We start from the raw sequence: 21,634 nt of genomic DNA on the forward strand, positions 1-21,634 counted from the left end.
GAGTTGTGAGGCTGTGGAATCCACTTCCAGGGTTAGTGGTTGAGGCAAAAACTATGTCAACATTCAAGATTAGTTTGGACAGGTAGATGAAGGAAAAGGGGCCGAAGTGATATGGGAACAGGGTGAACTATTTGCTCAAATGGAGGGTAAACACTGACATGTGTTACAGTGGGGCGGTGGGCGGGGAGGAGATTTCCTCTGTGCGCTGCATGTATAACATAGTTATAAACATCTTTATGATTTACGTTACATATAACATACAGAAGAAATCTTCTCCGCCAACTGTCTTGTTAAGGGTTTAGAAAAAAAGATAACCCAGAATGTTACTTTAAATTGAACTGCAGAAATAGAACGAGTGGATACAAACTATTAAAAAACTATTTCACAACAGGTACCATGACATTCCTCTTCACGCAAAGAGTAATCAACATGTGGAATAAACTTCCAGATAGAGCAGTGGAGGTTAAAGTCCAGGAATCATTTAAGAAACAGTTGGATGCTATGGTGGAGGAGGAAAAGAATACCATCTCTCTGGATGGATGAATTAAGATTGTGATCCTTCTGCTGAATAGATAGGAACATTGGTAAATGCAGGACTGGAGAGGACTCTACAACTCATCTGGCGGGCCCAAGAAAGAAGGCCTTTCAATCATCTACACCCTCAAATATCTCTCCAGTTAAGTTTTTCCACATGATCTAGAATCATAGAATCATAGAAAATTTATGGCACAGAAGGAGGCCATTCGGCCCATCGTGTCCACGCCGGCTGAGAAACGAGCCACCCAGCCTAATCCCACTTTCCCGCGTTTGGTCTGTAGCCCTGCAGGTCACGGCTCTTCAGGTGCACATCCAGGTATTTTTTAAAATGAGTTGAGGGTTTCTGCCTCTACCATCCTCTCAGGCAGTGAGTTCCAGGCCCCCACCACCCTCTGGGTGAAAAAATATTTCCTCATTTCTGCTCTAATCCTTCTACCAATCACTTTAAATCTATGCCCCCTGGTTATTGACCCCTCTGCTAAGGGAAATAGGTCCTTCCTATCCACTCTATCTCGGCCCCTCATAATTTTGTACACCTCAATCAAATCACCCCTCAGCCTCCTCTGTTCCAAAGAAAACAACCCCAGTCTATCCAATCTGTCATCATAGCTAAAACTATCCAGTCCTGGTAGCACCCTCATAAATCTCCTCTGCAGCCTCTCTAGTGCAATTACTTCCTTCCTGTAATGTGGTGACTAGAACTGTGTGCAGTACTCAAGCTGTGACCTAACCAATGTTTTATACAGTTCCAGCATAACATCCCTGCTTCTATATTCTATGCCTCGGCTAATAAAGGAAAGCATTCCATATGCCTTCTTAACCACCTTATCCACCTGTCCTGCTACCTTCAGGGATCTGTGGACATGCGCTCCAAGGTCCCTCACTTCCACTACACCTCTCAGTATCTTCCCATTTATTGTGTATTCCCTTGCCTTGTTTGGTCTCCCCAAATACATTACCTCACACTTCTCCGGATTGAACTCCATTTGCCACTTTTCTGCCCATCTGATCAGTCCATTGATATCTTCCTGCAGCCTACAGCTTTCCTCCTCACTATCAATCACATGGCCTATATTTGTGTCATCCGCAAATTTATAAATCATGCCCCCTACGTTTAAGTCCAAATCGTTAATGTATACCTCAAAAAACAAAGGACCTAGTACCGAGCCCTGCGGCACCCCACTGGAAACAGCCTTCCAGTCGCAAAAACACCCGTCGACCATTACCCTTTGCTTCCTGCCACTGGGGCAATTTTGGATCTAATTTGCCACATTCCCATGGGCCTTTACTTTCTTGACCAATCTGCCATGTGGGACCTTGTCAAAAGCCTTGCTAAAATCCATGTAGACTACATCAATTGCACTACCCTCATCGATCCTCCTTGTCACCTCCTCGAAAAATTCAATCAAGTTAGTCAGACACGACCTCCCCTTAACAAATCCATGCTGACTGTCCTTGATTAGTCCGTGCCTTTCTAAGTGACAGTTTATCCTGACCCTCAGAATTGATTCCAGTATTTTGTCCACCACCGAGGTTAGGCTGACTGATCTGTAATTACTCAGTCTATCCTTCGCCCCCTTTTTAAACAACGGTACGACGTTAGCAGTCCTCCAATCCTCCGGCACTACACCTGTATCCAGTGAAGTTTGGAAAATGATGGTCAGAGCCTCAGTTATTTCCTCCCTTGCTTCTTTTAACAGCCTGGGATACATTTCATCCGGCCCTGGTGATTTATCCACTTTCAAAGATGCTAATCCCCTTAATACTTTCTCTCTCACTATGTTTATCCCATCCAATATTTCACACTCCTCCTCCCTAACTTCAATCCCTGCATCATCCCTCTCCTTTGTGAAAACAGAAACAAAGTATTCATTAAGAACCATACCCACATCTTCCACCTCCATAAATAGTTTACCTTTTTCGTCTCTTATAGGCCCTACTCTTTCCTTAGTTATCCTCTTGCTCTTAATGTATTTATAAAACATCTTTGGGTTTTCTTTGATTTTACCTGCTAATATTTTTTCATGCCCTCTCTTTGATTTCATAATTTCCTTTTTAACTTCACCCCTGCACTTTGTATACTCCTCTAAGCTTTCCATCGTATTGAGTTCCCAGTGTCTATCATAGGCTTTCTTTTTCTGCCTTATTTTACCCTGAATGCTTCTTGACATCCAGGGGGCTCTAGATTGGCAGCCCCTCCCTTTTTCTTTGTGGGAACATGTTTACTCTGAACCCCTTGAATCACCCCTATGAATGCCTCCCACTGCTCTGACACTGATTTATCTTCAAGTAGCTGTTTCCAGTTTATTTCTGCTTAATCACTTCTCAGTTTAGTAAAATTGGCCTTTCCCCAATTGAAAACTTTAACTCCTGCTCTGTCTTTGTCCTTTTCCATAACTATGTTAAAACTAACTGCATTATGACCACTACCACCAAAATGCTCTCCCACTGATACTCCTTCCACCTGCCCCTCTTCATTTCCTAGAACTAAATCCAGAACTGCCCCCCCCTCTCATTGGGCTTGCTAGATACTGGCTAAAAAAATTCTCCTGTGTGCAATTTATGAATTCTGCGCCCTCTATACCATTCACACTGTTTATATCCCAGTTAATATTAGGGTAGTTGAAATCCCCTACTATTACTGCCCTATTGTTTTTGCACTTCTCAGAAATTTGTCTACATATTTGCTCCTCTATCGCCCTTTGACTGTTTGGGGGTCTATAGTATACTCCCAGTAGTGTGACTGCCCCTTTTTTGTTCTTTAGCTCAACCCATAAGGCCCCATTTGATGCTCCTTCTAAAATATCATCCATCCTCACAACGGCAATTGTTTCCTTAACCAAAATTGCCACCTCCCCTCCTTTTTTATCCCCCTCTCTATCACGTCTGAAAACCCTGTAACCAGGGACATTGAGCTGCCAGTCCTGCCCCTCTTTAAGCCATGTTTCTGTAATAGTTAAGATATCATACTGCCACGTGTCTATCTGTGCCCTCAGCTCATCCGCCTTATTTCCTATACTCGGTTTAACATCTCATCTGAAAAACGCACCTCTCATATTGCAGCACTCCCTCAGCGCTGCACTGCAGTGTTAGCCTACATTATGTGCTCAAGTCTCTGGAGTGGGACTTAAACCCACAACCTTCTGACTCAGAGGCGAGAGTGCTACCCACTGAGCCAGGGCTAACGCTTAAAGTCATCAGTTCAAGTCATTTCTACAAATGGAAAACAAAAGGGGCCCCAGCACAGATCCCTGGGACATACCGCAACCCACGCCCCATCAATCCGAAATTAATTCACTTACCTCTAAAGTCCGTGTCTTGTCCCCAAGCCATTTTTCTGCCCAAGCAGCCACATTCCCCCCTTAATATGATGTGCATTCATTTTTGCAACAAATCTCCTTCAAAACATCGCCAATCGTTTCAGGTCACACAAGCTCCAACTTGAACCTGACACGTCACTAGGAGGGCGGAAATGACCATTTATATAAATTGAAATCGCGTATTGCTATCGATCCCAATTTCAACCTTGGCCGTGATATGATCTCATCAGTGTTTCACTGCAAGAGAGGGCTGTCCAATGCCAGCTTCATGTGACATGCCTCATGTCGTGCCTGTCACTGTACTGAAAATAGCTTAGAGATGAGATGTACTCAGTACAAAATCAGCTGTTTACATGAATACGAATTTTCTAATAGAGTACATTACTTACCAAGTGTGTAAATTGCACAGTATGTAGTAAGCTGTGAAGGAATGACGATGGATCTGAAAAAAAACCATACAAACACATTAATGTATCAATGTGCATTAATTGACATGGTTCAGGCCTCTTTGTTTCAAGCTCTGTGTACAGTATAACATAATTACTGCAGACAGCAAAAGGGTAAATCAGAAAGAGGACATAGCATGTGTAACATGAAACCTGATACATAAGTCAAAGCTACATGCATGCTTTAATGACCTGCACATAAAGGGATATCCTTTGCCTCTACTAATTCACAGTACTGTGTTCCCCCCACCCCCCCCCACTCTCTTTTTAATCAAAAGATTTGGGATAAAACCAGAGTATAATTTACTTCCTGCTGCGGCTTTCAGATTTCTGACTCAAATGTTTTTTGTTTTCCTCGTGCAGCCTCAGCCTGGCCTGATCCAGACTGAGCAAATTAAGTTGACAGGGTTACAAAATATATATGGATAAGAAAGGCCATTCAGTCCATCCTGGCTCAACAAGCCAGAACTGACCCTACAGTCCCTCTATCACAGTGCCCACCTGCTTCTTCAATGATTCCAAGGCTGCCACCCACAAGATCATGCTATGTGTTGATCACTTTGTGCGAAGAACTTACTGATCTGTTCTGCATTTGCCTTTTGTCATTTTGAGCCTCAGAGCTCTTGTACTATTATCATGGTTTAACATGAGAAAGCAGAGTTCGAGATTCACATTTTCTATGCTATTTGCCATCTTATATTCCTCTATGAGCTTCCCTTTTCAAAACTGAAAGACAGAGATTGCATTTATATAGCACCTTTCACGTCCGGAAGAAGTCCCAAAGCACTTTACAGCCAATTAAGTACTTTTGGAGCATGGTCACTTTTGAAATGTAGGGACATGCGGCAGTCAATTTGGACACAGCAAGGTCCCACAAACAGCAGATAATCTGTTTTAGTGATGTAGGTTTGAGGACTAAATGCTGGCCAGGACACCGGGAGAACTCTCCTGCTCTTCTTCGAATAGTGCCAAGGGATCTTTTCTTTGTCCACCTGAGAAGGCACAAATGGGGCCTCGATTTAATGTCTCATCCGAAAGATGGCACCTCCGACAGTGTAGCACTCCCTCAGTACTGCACTGAAGTGCCATCTTAGATTATGTCCTCAAGTCTCTGGAGTGGGGCTTGAACCCATGACCTTCTTAGAGGAAAGAGTGCTTATCCCGCTGGCCGACCTCTACGACATCCCTGCCGGCTTCGGACGGGAGTCGGTGAGCAGGGATATAAATGAGGCTCGGAAGTTAAAATTGCCCGGGCCTCGCATTCCGGTGGGGGCCTATTGGATTGCCACCTACTTTGGCCCCCACACCCCCGATTCCGATCTCAGGTTAAAATCACGGCTCAGGTATCAAACACCAGTATCTTCTTGATCTGTGTGACTCCTTTCCATAACTTATTTAATGAGTTACCAGAGAGATGCCCTAATTATATGAATTAACAAGCAACAGCATCCCAGTAAAATTACTGCTATGTTGTTTCATTTGGTTTGTAAATGGAGATGCACAAAAACATAATTGGTACATAATTACATGATCCCCTGGCTTGTTATAGCTATGGTAAAAATAATACTGGTTCAATGTCCTCTGCAAAAACCTTGCTTCACCCATTTATGTTAAATTCCTTTTGTGAACCATTTGAACACAGTAGTCAACCTGTTCATTACAAATGGGTTAAAAACCAGTTAAAGATAGCACACAAAGGTACTTTACGCTAATCCACTGGAGAGAGTCTAACCACCTCCCCTTGACATTCAACGGCATTACCATCGCTGAATCCCTCACCATCAACATCCTGGGGGTCACCATTGACCAAAAACTTAACTGGACCAGCCACATAAATAATGTGGCTACAAGAACGGGTCAGAGGCTGGGTATTCTGCGGCGAGTGACTCACCTCCTGACTCCCCAAAGCCTTTCCACCAGGCACAAGTCAGGAGTGTCATGGAATACTCTCCAATTGCCTGGATGAGTGCAGCTCCAACAACACTCAAGAAGCTCGACACCATCCAGGACAAAGCAACCCGCTTGATTGGCACCCCATCCACCACCCTAAACATTCACTCCCTTCACCACCGGCGCACTGTGACTGCAGTGTGTACCATCCACAGGATGCACTGCAGCAACTCGCCAAGGCTTCTTCGACAGCACCTCCCAAACCCGCGACCTCTACCACCTAGAAGGACAAGAGAGCAGGTACATTGGAACAACACCACCTGCACGTTCCCCTCCAAGTCACACACCATCCCGACTTGGAAATATATCGCCGTTCCTTCATCGTTGCTGGGTCAAAATCCTGGAACTCCCTTCCTAACAGCACTGTGGGAGAACCTTCACCACATGGACTGCAGCAGTTGATGAAGGCGGCTCACCACCACCTTCTCAAGGGCAATTAGGGATGGGCAATAAATGCCGGCCTCACCAGCGATGCTCACATCCCATGAACGAATAAAAAAAAACCTTGCCTCATAGGAAAACCCTCTCATCCCAGGAATTAATCTAGTGAACCTTCGCTGCTCCGCCTTTAAGGCAAGTATATCCTTCTTTAGATAAGGAGATCAAAACTGTACACAGTACTCCACGTGTGGTCTCACCAAAGCCCTGTACAATTGTCGTAAGAATTCCTTACTTTTGTACTCCAACCCTCTTGCAATAAAGGCCAACATTCCATTTACTTTCCTAATTGCTTGCTGTACCTGCATGCTAACTTGTGTTTCTTGTACGAGGACAGACAAGTCTCTCTGATCACCAACATTAAATAATTTCTCACCATTTAAAAAGTATTCTGTTTTTCTATTCTTCCTACCTTAGTGAATATCCTCACATTTCCCCACATTATATTCCATCTGCCACCTTCTTGCCCACTTACTTAACCTGTCCATATCCCTTTGCAGGCTCTTTGTGTCCTCCTCACAGCTTACTTTCCCACCGAGCTTTGTATGGTCAGCAAACTTGGATACATTACACTCGGTCCCTTCATCTAAGTCATTAATGTAGATTGTAAATAGGGGACACTAAATCCCACATCAAGATATTAAGGGGTTTAAATTCCTCAGTGCTCTAGTTAACAAATTATTACTGCACAGGGTAAAGTTCCCTCTTTTGCAGTCCTGGCACGGAGTCTTGCCCGCCGACAGTGCGTATCGTGGAAGCACATCTCCGCAGCCCTTGATCTTCCATCCATTAAAGCGAATAGATAGACAGAAAATCATGGGCTGCATGTGTGCGACTTTCTGACACGCACCTCCCTCCAGTACCATGGGGAGGGAATCACAGGTGAGTTTGATCCTGTGTTCATGCACACATGCACACCTTCCCACTGTAAGGAGTGGGTTTTCCCATCAAGATGCAGACCACTTGGAGCTCCTGATGTTGGATTTTTCCTCCTTCCTATCTCAGGGATACAGAGGTCAATTGCAGCCCCCCACCTCCTGCCCTGGCTGAGATCAGTTAACTCAACACTGACTGGGAATCAAACCCTAGCATCTTCTAGGCAGTGCGACAACTCCATCCAGAGAGTCATTTGTAGATGATATTCAATGAGGTTGCTGCGTCACCAATTACAGATTGTCCAATCTTTCGTTTTCATAGAATCTTACAGCTCAGAAGGAGGCCATTCGGCCCATCGTGCCTGTGCCGGCTCTTTGAAAGAGCTATCCAATTAGTCCCGTTCCCCTGCTCATTCCTCATTGCCCAGCAAATTTTTTCCTTTTCAAGTTTTCAAGGTTCTCTAGTCTGTCCACCTGATAAAGAATTGTAAAATAAATAGTTTGGACTGAGTGAGTTTTTCGTTAAGGCTGCACATGAAAGTGAGAACATCTTCACCTTATAAAGGCAGTGGACTTTGATTGCAGCAATGACTTAAATTGATTCCCAATTCCCAACACCATCACAAGCAACACCACTGCTGGCTTTGCTACCTTTTTGACCTTTCAAGACGCTGGGGTGACGTTCCTCTTAAACTCATCAGTACAATGTGGTGAGGCACAAATGACAAGAAATTACCATCAGCTAAAAAAAACCGAACCATCTGGAGCTCCTTATGTTGCACCATTACACCACACAGAATCAGTAAAAACAGCAATCAGGGATGCCATAATCTATTGAATTTTGCTGCTAGAAACACTTCCAGCATGACCTTGTTCTGCAAACATGTGGCCCGACGCAAAGCCCATGTTACCATGGATACCATGCTGCTGCGATCAATGGTTACATCAAGAACAGCTTCTACTGAGCGCACCTTGGTCACCTCGAAACCAGGCACCAGTTCCAGCAGGTCTTGTTTCAAATGAATACAGGTTTTAAAGAAATACTTATTTGAAAAGGAACTGGGGGGAAAAGTAAAGGAGTGAAATGTATCAGTGATGCTCATTTATGGAATGGCTTCTTTGTTGTTACTTGAAAGTAGAGGCAGCGGTGATGGCATTCAATCTGCTCAATATTTGTCGATTCATTAAATATGATGCAGATGTTCCCATGATGGTGCAGGCAGTGTGCGCCTGAGACATATTTGACAAAGAAAACACCAGATTCATTCTCCAGTCTGCGCTGAGTTACCTGATCTCAGCGGGGACGATGGGTGAGCATGCTACAATTGGCCTAAGTGCATCTGGGCTCGGGAAGGGGAAAGATCAGTCTTCTCCTGTTGGAACTGCACCCCAGGAAAAAGTCAGCACCTGCAGGAAAGAAAATTGGCGAGGGAAGGGCAAATACTTACCACACGGTTGAAATCCAGGTCACCGAAGATGTCGCTGATGAACTGACAGCAATGAGCCGGAAGGTTTTGCAAGCTAAGTTAGTTAGGGAGTATTTTGTTGACTGGAATGGATGTTGACAAGAGATTTCTCACTCTCTTCAAACTTCCTGTGCAAATGAAAGCCTCGCATTGTCATGTTTAACTGTAACTACCTATGAGTGGGAACTTGCACAGAAAACCAGTCGATGATATTTTAATGACAATCCCTTTTTCAGGTTTCTAACAGAAAACTTTACTTTTGCCTCCTGCAACAATTCTAAGTTATTACTGTGAATTCATTCAAAAAGGAAAGGTGGGAGTTGATTGAGTTGTTTCAGACATTTTGACACCCACAGTAAAGAGTTTATTATAGCAGTGCACTGTATGAATTATTCTGTATGTATTCTTGTTCTCTAAAAGAATCTATAAGAAACTGTTCAATTCTGGCCTCCTGCGCATCCCTGATTTTAATCGCTCCACCATTGGCGGCCGTGCCTTCAGCTGCCTAGGTCCTAAGCTCTGGAATTCCCTCCTCAAACCTCTCTGCCTCTCTCTCCTCCTTTAAGACACTCCTTAAAACCTACCTCTTTGACCAAGCTTTTAGTCACCTGTCTTGATATCACCTTATGTGGCTTGGTGTCAAATTTTGTTTGATAACACACCTGTGAAAGGTCTTGGGACATTTTACCGTGTTAAAGACGCTATATAAATGCACGTTGTTGTTGTTGGTTGTTGTTGTTGTTGGTTGTTGTTGTTGTTGTTTAGAGGATTTGTCAAACAAGTGAGGAAGACCAGAGAAGACCTCAGTAGGACACAAACGGGTCAGAAAGAGCAGGCAAGTGGCAGATGCAATTTAATGCAGAGAAGTGCGAGACCATACATTTGTGTTGGCAGGAAAAATAAGGAATGGAAACATATAGTTAATGGAAAGGTGTTGAAGAGTTTGGAGGAACAGAAAGACCTGGGGTGTAAATATATCATTCTTAGAAAGTACTAGTGCAGATAGATAAAGCCATAAAAAAGGCCAACAGCATTTTAGGAGTTTCATAAATAGGGATACAGCAAAGAGGTTATGATAGATTTCTACCAGGCAATAGTTAGGACACAGTTAGAATATTTTGGCTGTTTTGAGTGTGCCAATATAGAAAGGACATTAAAACCACAGAGAGTGTATGGCGTAGATTCACCAGGGTGACGCCATGGATGGGAAACTATAATTAGGAAAGACATGAAATACTGGGATTATTTGTACTGGAGCAGACAATGCTAAGAGGAGATTTAATTGAGGTTTTTTACAATTATGAAGAGTTTGATAGCATGAATAAGGTAACATTACTTTGTTTGACTGGAGAGTCAATGATGAGAAGTCTTAACAATTGGAAGTTCTCACTTCTTTTAATCTGCTTGCGAGAGAAAACTGCCCAAAGCAACAGGAAGAGTGAACAGTTACAGGAGCACCTCATGACTGTATGAGGAAGAATATTTGAAACCTTGAGAAGGGAGTGCAGGAAATGGGGAACTAGGAAGGCAGCTGCCAGCTCAGGATTCATCTTACACTTCTATTGCTCTTCCTCCTTATCCTATTCCCTAATTTACTTATTGCCAGTAAAGAATATATTTAAGTCCTAGTGAAAGATGTAAGAAATGCGACTTATTAGAACACCATTTTAAACCTTGTCTCTTCTCTAGGTGTGCCACAGGAAGACAATCCAATCCTATTGTATCTGGTAATGACCGCGATTCACAGCACACACCATCACTTACTCTCTCCAGAGACTTGAGCACAAAAATCCAGCATGATACTTCAGTGCAGAACTGAGGGAGTGCTACACTGTCAGAGATGCCGTCTTTCGGATGAGATATGACACCATCTGCTCTCTTGGGTGAACATAAAAGATGCCATAGCACTATTCCTGGCCCATAAGCTTTATGAGGGTTCTTCGACAGCACCTCCCAAACCCGCGACCTCTACCACCTAGAAGGACAAGAGCAGCAGGCACATGGGAACAACACCACCTGCACGTTCCCCTCCAAGTCACACACCATCCCGACTTGGAAATATATCGCCGTTCCTTCATTGTCGCTGGGTCAAAATCCTGGAACTCCCTTAATAACAGCACTATGGGAGAACCATCACCACACGGACTGCAGCGGTTCAAGAAGGCGGCTCACCACCACCTTCTCGAGGGCAATTAGGGATGGGCAATAAATGCTGGCCTCGCCAGCGATGCCCACATCCCGTGAACTAATAAAAAAAAAATTTTGAAGAAGATTCTCCCTGGTGTGCAGGCCAATATTGATCCTTCAACCAACATCACTAAAACAGTTTATCTGGTCATTTTCACATTACTATTTGTGGGACCTGGTTGTGCTTAAATTGGCTGCTGCATTTCCTACATTACAACAGTGACTACACTTCAAAAGTACTTCATTGGCTGTGAGATGCTTTAGGACGTCCTGAAGTTGTAAAAGGCGTGAAATAAATACAATTCTTTCTTTTTTTCTCCTTCCAAAGTGTCAGTTTAGACACATCCAACTAAGAGGATTTAGACGGTGAGTGTCAGTGGAGTATAATAGTACGAGTGAGCTGGAACAAGAGATGGTGCGGTGGTGGTGGCAGAAGAGTAGGAAGAGCCTGATATCCAGAGGGCCATTTTGCACCTTGCCTTGGCTGCTTAGCCCAGGGAGCTGGCCTTCCTGAGACTTCTTTTTAAAAGAAGGATGCTTTCTGAGCGTTGGTGCAGGCTTTGGGTGCAATGCCAAGTAGCATATTGCAGATGACCGGTCAGGTCAATGAGTCCACTAGTGCTTGCCAAGCATACTTCAACAATGGGAGATGAGCTGGTTGCATGGAAATTGTAGCTGAAGCCATATTTGTGGGGTTGGGGGTAACACATTAGCATGGATATAGGATTGGTTAACGGACAAAAAACAGAGAATAGGGATAAACGGGTCATTTTGTTAAGCAAGGATTTGTTAATTGTAAACAATTTTACAACACCAAGTTATAGTCCAGCAATTTTATTTTAAATTCACAAGCTTTCGGAGGCTTCCTCCTTCCTCAGGTAAATGTTCAGGAGCTCCTCGAAGCCTACGCATGCGTAGGCTTTGAGGAGCTCCTGAACATTTACCTGAGGAAGGAGGAAGCCTCCGAAAGCTTGTGAATTTAAAATAAAATTGCTGGACTATAACTTGGTGTTGTAAAATTGTTTACAATTGTCAACCCCAGTCCATCACCGGCATCTCCACATCAAGGATTTGTTAAGGGAAGGTCATATCTGACTAACTTGATTGAATTTTTTGAGCAGGTAACTAGGAGGGTCGATGAGGATAACGCGTTTGATGTAGTGTACATGGATTTTAGCAAGGCTTTTGACAAGATCCCACATGGCAGACTGGTCAAAAAGTAAAAGCCCATGGGATCCAAGGGAAATTGGCTAGTTGGATTCAAAATTGTCTCAGTGGCACGAAACAAAGGGTAATGGTTGACAGGTGTTTTTGCGACTGGAAGGCTGTTTCCAGTGGGGTTCTGCAAGGCTCAGTACTGGATCCCTTGCTTTTTGTGGTATATATTAATGATTTGGACTTGAATGTGGGGGGCTTGATCAAGAAGTTTGCAGATGAAACAAAAATTGGCCGTGTGGTTGATAGTGAGGAGGAAAGCTGTAGACTGCAGGAAGATACCAATGGACTGGTCAGGTGGGCAGAAAAGTGGCAAATGGAATTAAATCCAGAGAAGTGTGAGGTAATGCATTTGGAGAGGGCAAACAAGGCAAGAGAGGTTCACAATAAATGGGAGGATACTGAGAGGTGTAGAGGAACAAAGGGACCTTGGAGTGCATGTCCACAGATCCCTGAAGGTAGCAGGAAAGGGAGATAAGGCAGTTAAAAAGGCATACAGGATATTTTCCTTTATTAGCTGAGACATAGAATATAAGAACAGGGAGGTAATGATAGAACTGTATAAAACATTGGTTAGGCCGCAGCTTGAGTACTGCGTACAGTTCTGGTCACCACATTACAGGAAAGATATGATTGCACTAGAGAGGGTACAGAGGAGATTTACGAGGATGTTGCCAGGGCTGGAGAATTTTAGCTATGAGAAAAGATTCGATAGGCTGGGGTTGTTTTCTTTAAAACAAAGGAGGCAGAGGGGAGATTTAATTGAGGTATATAAAATTATGATGGGACTAGATAGAATGGATAGGAAGGACCTATTTCCCTTAACAGAGGGGTCAGTGTCCAGGGCATAGCTTTAAGGAAATAGGTAGAAGGATTAGGGGGGAGCTGAGGAGAATTTATTTCACACTCTGGATGGTGGGGGTCTGGAACTCACTGCCTGAAAGGGTGGTAGAGGCAGAAACCCACAAATCATTTAAAAAGTACTTGGACGTGCACTTGAAGTGCCGTAACCTACAAGGCTACGGACCAAGTGCTGGAATGTGGGATTGAGCTGGATAGCTCTTTTTCGGCCGGCACAGACATAATTGGCCGAATGGCCTCCTTTTGTGCCTCAACTTTCTATGATTTTCAGGTCGGCAGGCTGTAACTAGTGGGGTGCCACAAGGATCGGTGCTTGGGCCTCAGTGATTTACAATCTACATTAATGACTTAGATGAAGCGACCGAATGTAATGTATCCAAGTTTGCTGACAATACAAAGCTAGGTGGGAAATTAAGCTGTGAGGAGGACACTAAGCGGGGGGGGGGGGGGGGGGGGGAAATTGGATAAGGCCTATTATTGGGTGCGGGTAGCGCGATCCGCTATTCACCCGCACCCAATGGCCCCTGTGCAGGCAGGATGAGCAGCGTTGAAATCCAGGCCTTACACATTGATTCAAGTAAATGCACATTTTCCGCCAACAGGGGGAGCCCCAATCACTTAATGGGAGGATGTCTCTTAAAATCTCTTAAAGATAGCCAAAAATAACAGTCTGCTGTCTGCGTGAGTCTGAATGGAGATCAGACATCACACAAGTAAAACACAGATGTAGGTCCCGTCCCTATGTTTACAAATTGATGAGTTATGTTAAAACATTGAATAAAGGTTGCGCACTACTAAATCCCACATCCTCCAATCTGCATGCCAGACCTCACCAATCTGCCGATCTGAGTTTGTACCAGGCCTGCAGGAGTGAGTGCACCAAGATTCTCCGCTGATGCACTAGAGGCCTTGGTGCAAAACGTGGACGGAAGGAGGGACATCCTATATGCCCAGGGGGTGGGTGGGCAAGAGGCCCTCCAAACATATGGTCAAAAAGCAGAGAGAGGCAGCAGGGGACGAAGCCAATGCCAGGTGCACAGCACCATGAACATGGATGCGGTGCAGAAAGAAGTTCAATGCTTTGATATATGTGGTCAAGGTGAGTGAGGTCAACTGTCAAGTGGCGTCTTCTACCAACTGCACCAGTAGCCACACCCACTGCTCCACGCACTAGACCCCCATCGTCCACATACCAACAAACTCTTTCCATCAGTATTCAACTCTTCCAATCAGATGCTTCCTCTCACATTTACACATTACCACTTTTGCAAGCTTCCCACCCATCCACAGGCCACACACACTAGCAGCTATTCAACCATGACAGGCACATAACCCAGACACATGTCCCACTTTCTTGCAGGAGAAAGTGGCGCATATCAGGAGGCAGCAAATGGCAGTGACATTTAGCCCCACGAGCCTGATCTGCCATTCAATGAGATCATGGTTGATCTGTGACCTAACTCCATATACCCGTCTTAGCCCCATATCCCTTCATACCTTTGGTTGCCAAAAAGCTATCTATCTCACATTTAAAATTAGCAATTGAGCTAGCATCAATTGCCGTTTGCGGAAGAGAGTTCCAAACTTCTACCACCCTTTGTGTGTGGAAGTTGTTTTCTAATCTCACTCCTGAAAGGTCTGGCTCTAATTTTTAGACTGTGCCCCCTACTCCTAAAATCCCCAAACAACGGAAATAGTTTCTCTATCCACCCTATTCGTTCCCCTTAATATCTTATAAACTTCGATCAGATAACCCCTTAACCTTCGAAACTCCAGAGAATATAACCCCAATTTGTGTAATCTCTCCTCATCTTAACCCTTGAAGTCAGGGTATCATTCTAATAAACCTACGTTGCACTCCCTCCAAGGTCAATATGTCCTTCCGAAGGTGCGGTGCCCAGAACTGCTCACAGTACTCCAGGTGCGGTCTAACCAGGGTTTTGTATAGCTGCAGCATAACTTCTGCCCCCTTGTACTCTAGTCCTCTAGATATAAAGGCCAGCATTCCATTAGCCTTCTAGATTATTTTCTGCACCTGAACCCCTAAGTCCCTTTGGACATCCACTGTTTTTAACTTTTTACCATTTAGAAAGTACCCTGTTGTATCCTTTTTTGGTCCAAAGTGGATGACCTCGCATTTGTCTATACATTGAATACCATTTGCCACAGTTTTGCCCATTCATCTAATCTATCAATATCCCTTTGTAATTTTATGTTTTCATCTCCACTGCTTACAATGCCACCAATCTTTGTGTCATCGGCAAACTTAGATATGAGACTTTTTATGCCTTCATCTAAGTCGTTAATAAATATTGTGAATAATTGAGGCCCCAAGACAGATCCCTGCGGGATTCCACTAGTCACATCCTGCCAATGTGAGTACCTTCCCATTATCCCTACTCTCTGTCGCCTTTCGCTCAGCCAACTTCCTAACCAAGTCCGTACTTTTCCCTCGATTCCATGGGCTTCTATCTTAGCTAACAGTCTCTTATGTAGGACTTTATCAAATGCCTTCTGGAAGTCCATATAAATAATATCCATTGACATTCCCCTGTCCACTACTTTAGTCACCTCTTCAATTCTCAGATTTAGAATTCACAATTGACCTAGCAACAGCTGGCGTTTGCCAAAGAGCTTTCCAAACTTCTCCCACCCTTTGCATGTAGAAGCATTTCCTAACTTCACTCCTGCACGTCCTGGCTCTAAATGTTAGGCTATGTCCCCGTGTCCTTGTATTCAAGTCTAGCAGACCTCCAAAAATAGTTACAAATGGATCAGTAGCCAGAAGCAATAATCCAGCCACCAACCTGTAAATCCAACATGGTCTCTTTAAATAGCGCTGGTGGGGAGTCCTCCAGGAACCCTAAGACATGTTCAGATGGTCATGCTTCAGACTGTACATTGAGCTGAGCATTAAGTCCCAAAATGGTGTCCATCACTTTAAATCTGCGTTGCACGCTGATTGTATCCATTTTCTCCTTAATTTACATGCTGCCGGCATTCGGTATTTGCGCATGCACTAATGGCTATACCAAGATGGCGTCCGGCACATGTCATGCTGGAAATGTGCGTGTGCAGCCAAGACACCATTTTGGCACTTCGGGAGGTCGCGTAGCACCGAAACAATGAGCACTACACGGCATGAATTCTAGCCCAAAGAGTCTGCAAAGGGATATAGACAGGTTCAGTGAGTGGACAAGAAAGTGTCAGATGGAGTATAGTGTGGGGAAATGTGAGTTTATTCACTTTGATAGGAAGAATAGAAAAACAGAACATTTTTTAAATGGTGGGAAACTATCAAATGTTGGTGTTGCGAAAGATTTGGGTGTCCTCGTACAAGAAACACAAAAAGTTAGCATGTAGGTACAGCAAGTAATTAGAGAAGCAAATGGCATGTTGGCCTTGATTGCAAGGGGGTTGGAGTACAAGAATAAGGAAGTCTTACTACAATTGTACAGGGCTTTGGTGAGAGCTCACCTGGAGTTCTGCGTACAGTTTTTGTCTCCTTATCTAAGGAAGGATATACTTGCCTTAGAGGCGGTGCAATGAAGGTTCACTAGATTAATTCCTGGGATGAGAGGGTTGTCCTATGAGGAGAGATTGAGTAGAATGGGACTTTACTCTTTGGAGTTTAGAAGAACGAGAGGTGATCTCATTGAAACCAGTAAGATTCTGAGGGGGCTTGGCCGGGTAGATGATGAAAGGATGTTTCCCCTGGTTGGAGAGTCTGGAACCAGGGGGCATGGTCGCAGAATGAGGGGTCGGCCATTTAAGACTGAGATAAGGAGGAATTTCTTCACTCAGAGGGTTGTGAATCTTTGGAATTCTGTACCTCAGAGGGCTGTGGATGCTCAGTCGTTGAGTATAGTCAAGGCTCAGACAGAATAGATTTTTGGACTCTCGGGGAATCAAGGGATCGGGGGATCGGGCAGGAAAGTGGAGTTGAGGTGACAGATCAGCCATGATCTCATTGAATGGCGGAGCAGGCTCGAGGGGCCGTAATGCCTACTCCTGCTCCTATTTCTTATGTTCTTATGGACAGGGTGAACCTGTCTTGTGACCTTGTGAAGTGAAAAACCCATTCTGTTAGTACTTGCTCCCTCTATTGAGTGTTCATCATGTGTGCCAGAAATGTAGTAACAATATAGACAATGTTGTGTGGTGTTTCTGGAACAATGCACATTGCAGCGTCTTTTGTAGTTAATCTTGTGGATCTGAAAGTTATTTGCTTTTAATTGGTCGTGCTCCTTCACCCACAAGAACCTCACTGTTTTATTAATGTCTTTAATTGTCTTTCTTCTTTTCATGCTCACCATTACTTAAGAGCAAAATAATGTGACAGTTGCAACCATCTCCTGCTATTACATGCTGACAAATTGACATTTATGCTGTAAATTATACTTTCGGTCATTATGTTCTGCTTAGTATTCACACGCTATTACAGATCTAAATGGTTTTGGTTACAGCGCAAAATAATTCAATCAATCAGAATATGCCAAATACAGTTTTAACGAAATAGAAGTAAGCAATTGAAACATTACAATTGCCTTCAATATTAACTGTGTGTTGATGTTGGTCAGTTGAGGAGAGGAATGTTCCATCTTCCAAAGTCATGCAGCTGCCAGTAACAGTTGTCTAGGCTCACACATGAGGATAGCCTCGTGTATGAGATATTGAAAGTGATTGCCAGCCATGGAACTGCATCTTAGAGACAAAAGGGGGAGAAGACACTTCTACTTTCCACAATGAAACATAGAATGTACAGCACAGAAACAGGCCATTCGCCCCAACAGGTCCATGCCGGTGTTTATGCTCCACACGAGCCTCCTCCCACCTTTCTTCATCTAAACGCATCAACTTTCTCCCTCATGTGTTTATCTAGCTTCCCCTTAAATGCATCTATGCTAGTCGCCTCAACTACTTCTTGTGGGAGCAAGATCCACATTCTAACTACTCTTTGCGTAAAGAAGTTTCTCCTGAATTCCCTATCGGATTTATTAGTGACTATTTTATACTTATGGCCCCTAGTTCTGGTCTCCCCCGTGATTGGAAACACCTTCTCTACAGCAAACCCTTTCAGAATCTTAAAGACCTCTATCAGGTCACCCCCTCAGTCTTCTCTTTTCTGGAGAAAAGAGCCCAGTCTGTTCAGTCTTTCCTAATAGGTATAACCTCCCAGTTCTGGTATCATCCTAGTAAATCTTTTTTGCACCTTCTCCAGCGCCTCTATATCCTTTTTATAATATGGAGACCAGAACTGTGTACAGTGCTCCAAGTGTGGTCTAACCAAGGTTCTATACAAGTTTAACATAACTTCTCTGCTTTTCCATTCTTCTCTCTAGAAATGAACCCCAGTGCTTGTTTGCTTTTTTATGGCCTTATTAACCTGTGTTGCTTTTAGTGATTTGTGTATCTGTACCCCCAGATCCCTCTGTTCCTCTACCCCATTTAGAATCTTAGGGCTCGATATTAGCAGGGAGGCGGGTTGGCAGCGGGGGGTTGAATGGGCGCATGGGTAACGTGCCCAGTGAATTCGGGGTGCTCTGCATGCGATCGCAGCCTAATTGAAGTTACTTACGCGTGCTTCCGGGTTTCCCGTACCAGACCTGCCCAGCGGGCGCACTGTGCACCCGCATCACAGGCTGTCAGCAGGAGGAGCCCTATTTAAAGGGGCAGTCCTCCAATGCTCCTCCTGCAGCAAAGAAACAATTGAAGGTGACAGCACAAGTTGAGAAGGCTGTTAAAAAGGCATACGGGATCCTTGGCTTTATAAATAGAGGCATAGAGTACAAAAGCAAGGAAGTTATGCTAAACCTTTATAAAACACTGGTTAGGCCCCAGCTGGAGTATTGTGTCCAATTCTGGGCACCGCACTTTAGGAAGGATGTCAAGGCCTTAGAGAGGGTGCAGTGGAGATTTACTAGAATGGTACCAGGGATGAAACACTTTCGTTACGTGGAGAGACTGGAGAATCTGGGGTTGTTCGCCTTAGAGCAGAGAAGATTAAGCGGAGATTTGATAGAGGTGTTCAAAATCACGAACGGTTTTGATAGAGTAAATAATAAAAAACTGTTTCCAGTGGCAGGAGGGTTGGTAAACAGAGGACACAGATTTAAGGTAATTGGTAGAAGAACCACAGAAAACATGAGGAAAAATATTTTTACGCAGCGAGTAGTTATGATCTGGAATGCACTGCCTGAAAGGGTGGTGGAAGCAGGTTCAATAGTAACTTTCAAAAGGGAATTGGATAAATATTCGAAGTGGAACAATTTGCAGGGCTATGGGGAAAGTGCGGGGGAGTGGGACTGTTTGAATAGCTCTTTCAAAGAGCCGGCACAGGCACGATGGGCCGAATGGCCTCCTTCTGTGCTGTATCATTCTATGATTCTATGATAACATAAACAATAATGGGAAAATTTCAACTGCAAAGTTTCACTTGTCACACTGGTACAAGTCAGTGCCTTCAAGACGGGAGGGAAGAAACTTGGAGAGAGGAGGAAGACAACACAACAAGAACAAGTAAACCAACCTGAGACTGATTTGCACAGAGGTTACCCTATGGTTACTGGGATATTGCAATAGTGAGGCTAACTGAAGACCACATCGGTGCCAAAGTAATGGTCCGGATTTTGCTGTTAAAATATCAGTAAGGCTAACAGCGCTCGCCGTTATTTATGTGCAAATCGGACAGTAACTTCCAGTGACCCCACATGCACAGTGGAATGCGGAAATCTGGAAGTTGCTGTATTGAACGGTGTGAAGTTCCTGTACTGACGTCGCTGATAATGGACTAAACTTGCCAACAAAAGTTAAGTCAAGTCATTTTAAGTCTAAATACCATTTTAATGGTGTGGTAAGTGTTAATTACTGCCAAACAACCTCTCTGGCACTGAAAATTAACTTTAACAAGCGTGGAGTCTCATTCCTTCAGATGTTAATTATTGTTGGACATTTAATAAAAGAATTCGAATAAATCTTTTTATTTTTACTTTCTATTTCTGTCTCTTTTATCTCTGTCTCTTAATTCAACCTTTCTTTCCCTCTCTTTATTGCACTTTCTGTACCTGGTTCGACATTGAATTCACTATTCGAACTGACACTTCCTGGTTCTGACTCTGCGCTGTCATTAATGATGCTTCAGTCTGATTGGTTAAGGAGATACACAGCTGCTTGGCCCCGTTCACACAGGTCCCAGATGCCCTGTAGAGGGCGCCGCGCTGACTGGATCTCGAACTTACAGTAACTTGCTGTGCAAAAGCTCACAGAAAGTCTGTGGGCAAGTGCAATTCTAATGAACGGCTGGCACCGTTTGTTTGCTGCTCACAGCAAAATCCGGCCCATTGTATTTGTAATGTAACTCTTGCATTCACACATGGATCCATAAACAAGCACAGCCTTCAAGCTCAAATCGTACTTGGCTTTATGGAGCTGTAGCTTAATGTCAAGTACATAAGTTGCTTGTGAGCTTTTTTTTTAGTTGCTAGATAATCTGACCCTCTCAGCATATTAAGGGATGTGTGTGTCAGATTTCTGCTAGGAGCCCACATAAATCATCATTGCCTTCTGCTCAAAATACTTTACACAAGGCACTGATTTGAAAAGGCATGGACTTTTAACAAGTAATTTCATCGCTCACGACACCTTACATTTATGCCTTTCTGCCGAGCCTTGAACTTGACTTCAATCAGAAGTGTGCCAAGCTGCACAGTGTGTCAAATGTGGTTTTGATGCCCAAAGGAAAAGAGTTGCACTCGAACGAGGAAGGGCCAAATCTCTGAATGAAGTACACACACAGACTCAAATGAACGAAGCCTCTGTGTGTGCACAACAGATCCTCAGGTGCCAGAATCACACTTCCTTCATTTACGCAGCATTGGCACATTTGGCAATAGAGCAGCGAGGGACACTAATTCTGATCGTAAAGAATAGTATTTATCAGCTGCAGCTGAGTTTTTTTTTATTCGTTCATGGGATGTGGGCGTCGTTGGTAAGGCTGGCATTTATTGCCCATCCCAAATTGCCCTGGAGAAGGTGGTGGTGAGCCTCCTTCTTGAACCGCTGCAGTCCGTGTGGTGAAGGTTCTCCCACAGTGCTGTTAGGTAGGGAGTGCCAGGATTTTGACCCAGTGACTATGAAGGAACGGCGATATATTTCCAAGTCGGGATGGTGTGTGACTGGGAGGGGAACGTGCAGGTGGTGTTGTTCCCAAGTACCTGCTGTCCTTGTCCTTCTAGGTGGTTGAGGTCGCATGTGCACTATGTGCTTGAGATGCTTTCCCACACCAAGTCCCATTAACCCATCACCCCTGTGCTCACTGACTTACATTGGCTCCCGGTCTG

The 21,634-nt window shown here is 44.1% G+C and overlaps 1 protein-coding gene across 1 annotated transcript in view; it reads right to left on the reverse strand.

Annotated features, from left to right (window-relative positions):
• dpp6a (dipeptidyl-peptidase 6a) overlaps positions 1 to 21,634 on the reverse strand; it is a 319,256-nt gene that overhangs the window by 285,941 nt on the left and 11,681 nt on the right. The window contains exon 2 of the mRNA XM_068008292.1: positions 4,247 to 4,299. Coding sequence (XP_067864393.1) covers positions 4,247 to 4,299 — 53 coding nt within the window. The remainder of the gene's footprint in view (positions 1 to 4,246; positions 4,300 to 21,634) is intronic.

Source organism: Heptranchias perlo, chromosome 2, assembly GCF_035084215.1.
Source record: "Heptranchias perlo isolate sHepPer1 chromosome 2, sHepPer1.hap1, whole genome shotgun sequence".
Classification (NCBI taxonomy): domain Eukaryota; kingdom Metazoa; phylum Chordata; class Chondrichthyes; order Hexanchiformes; family Hexanchidae; genus Heptranchias; species Heptranchias perlo.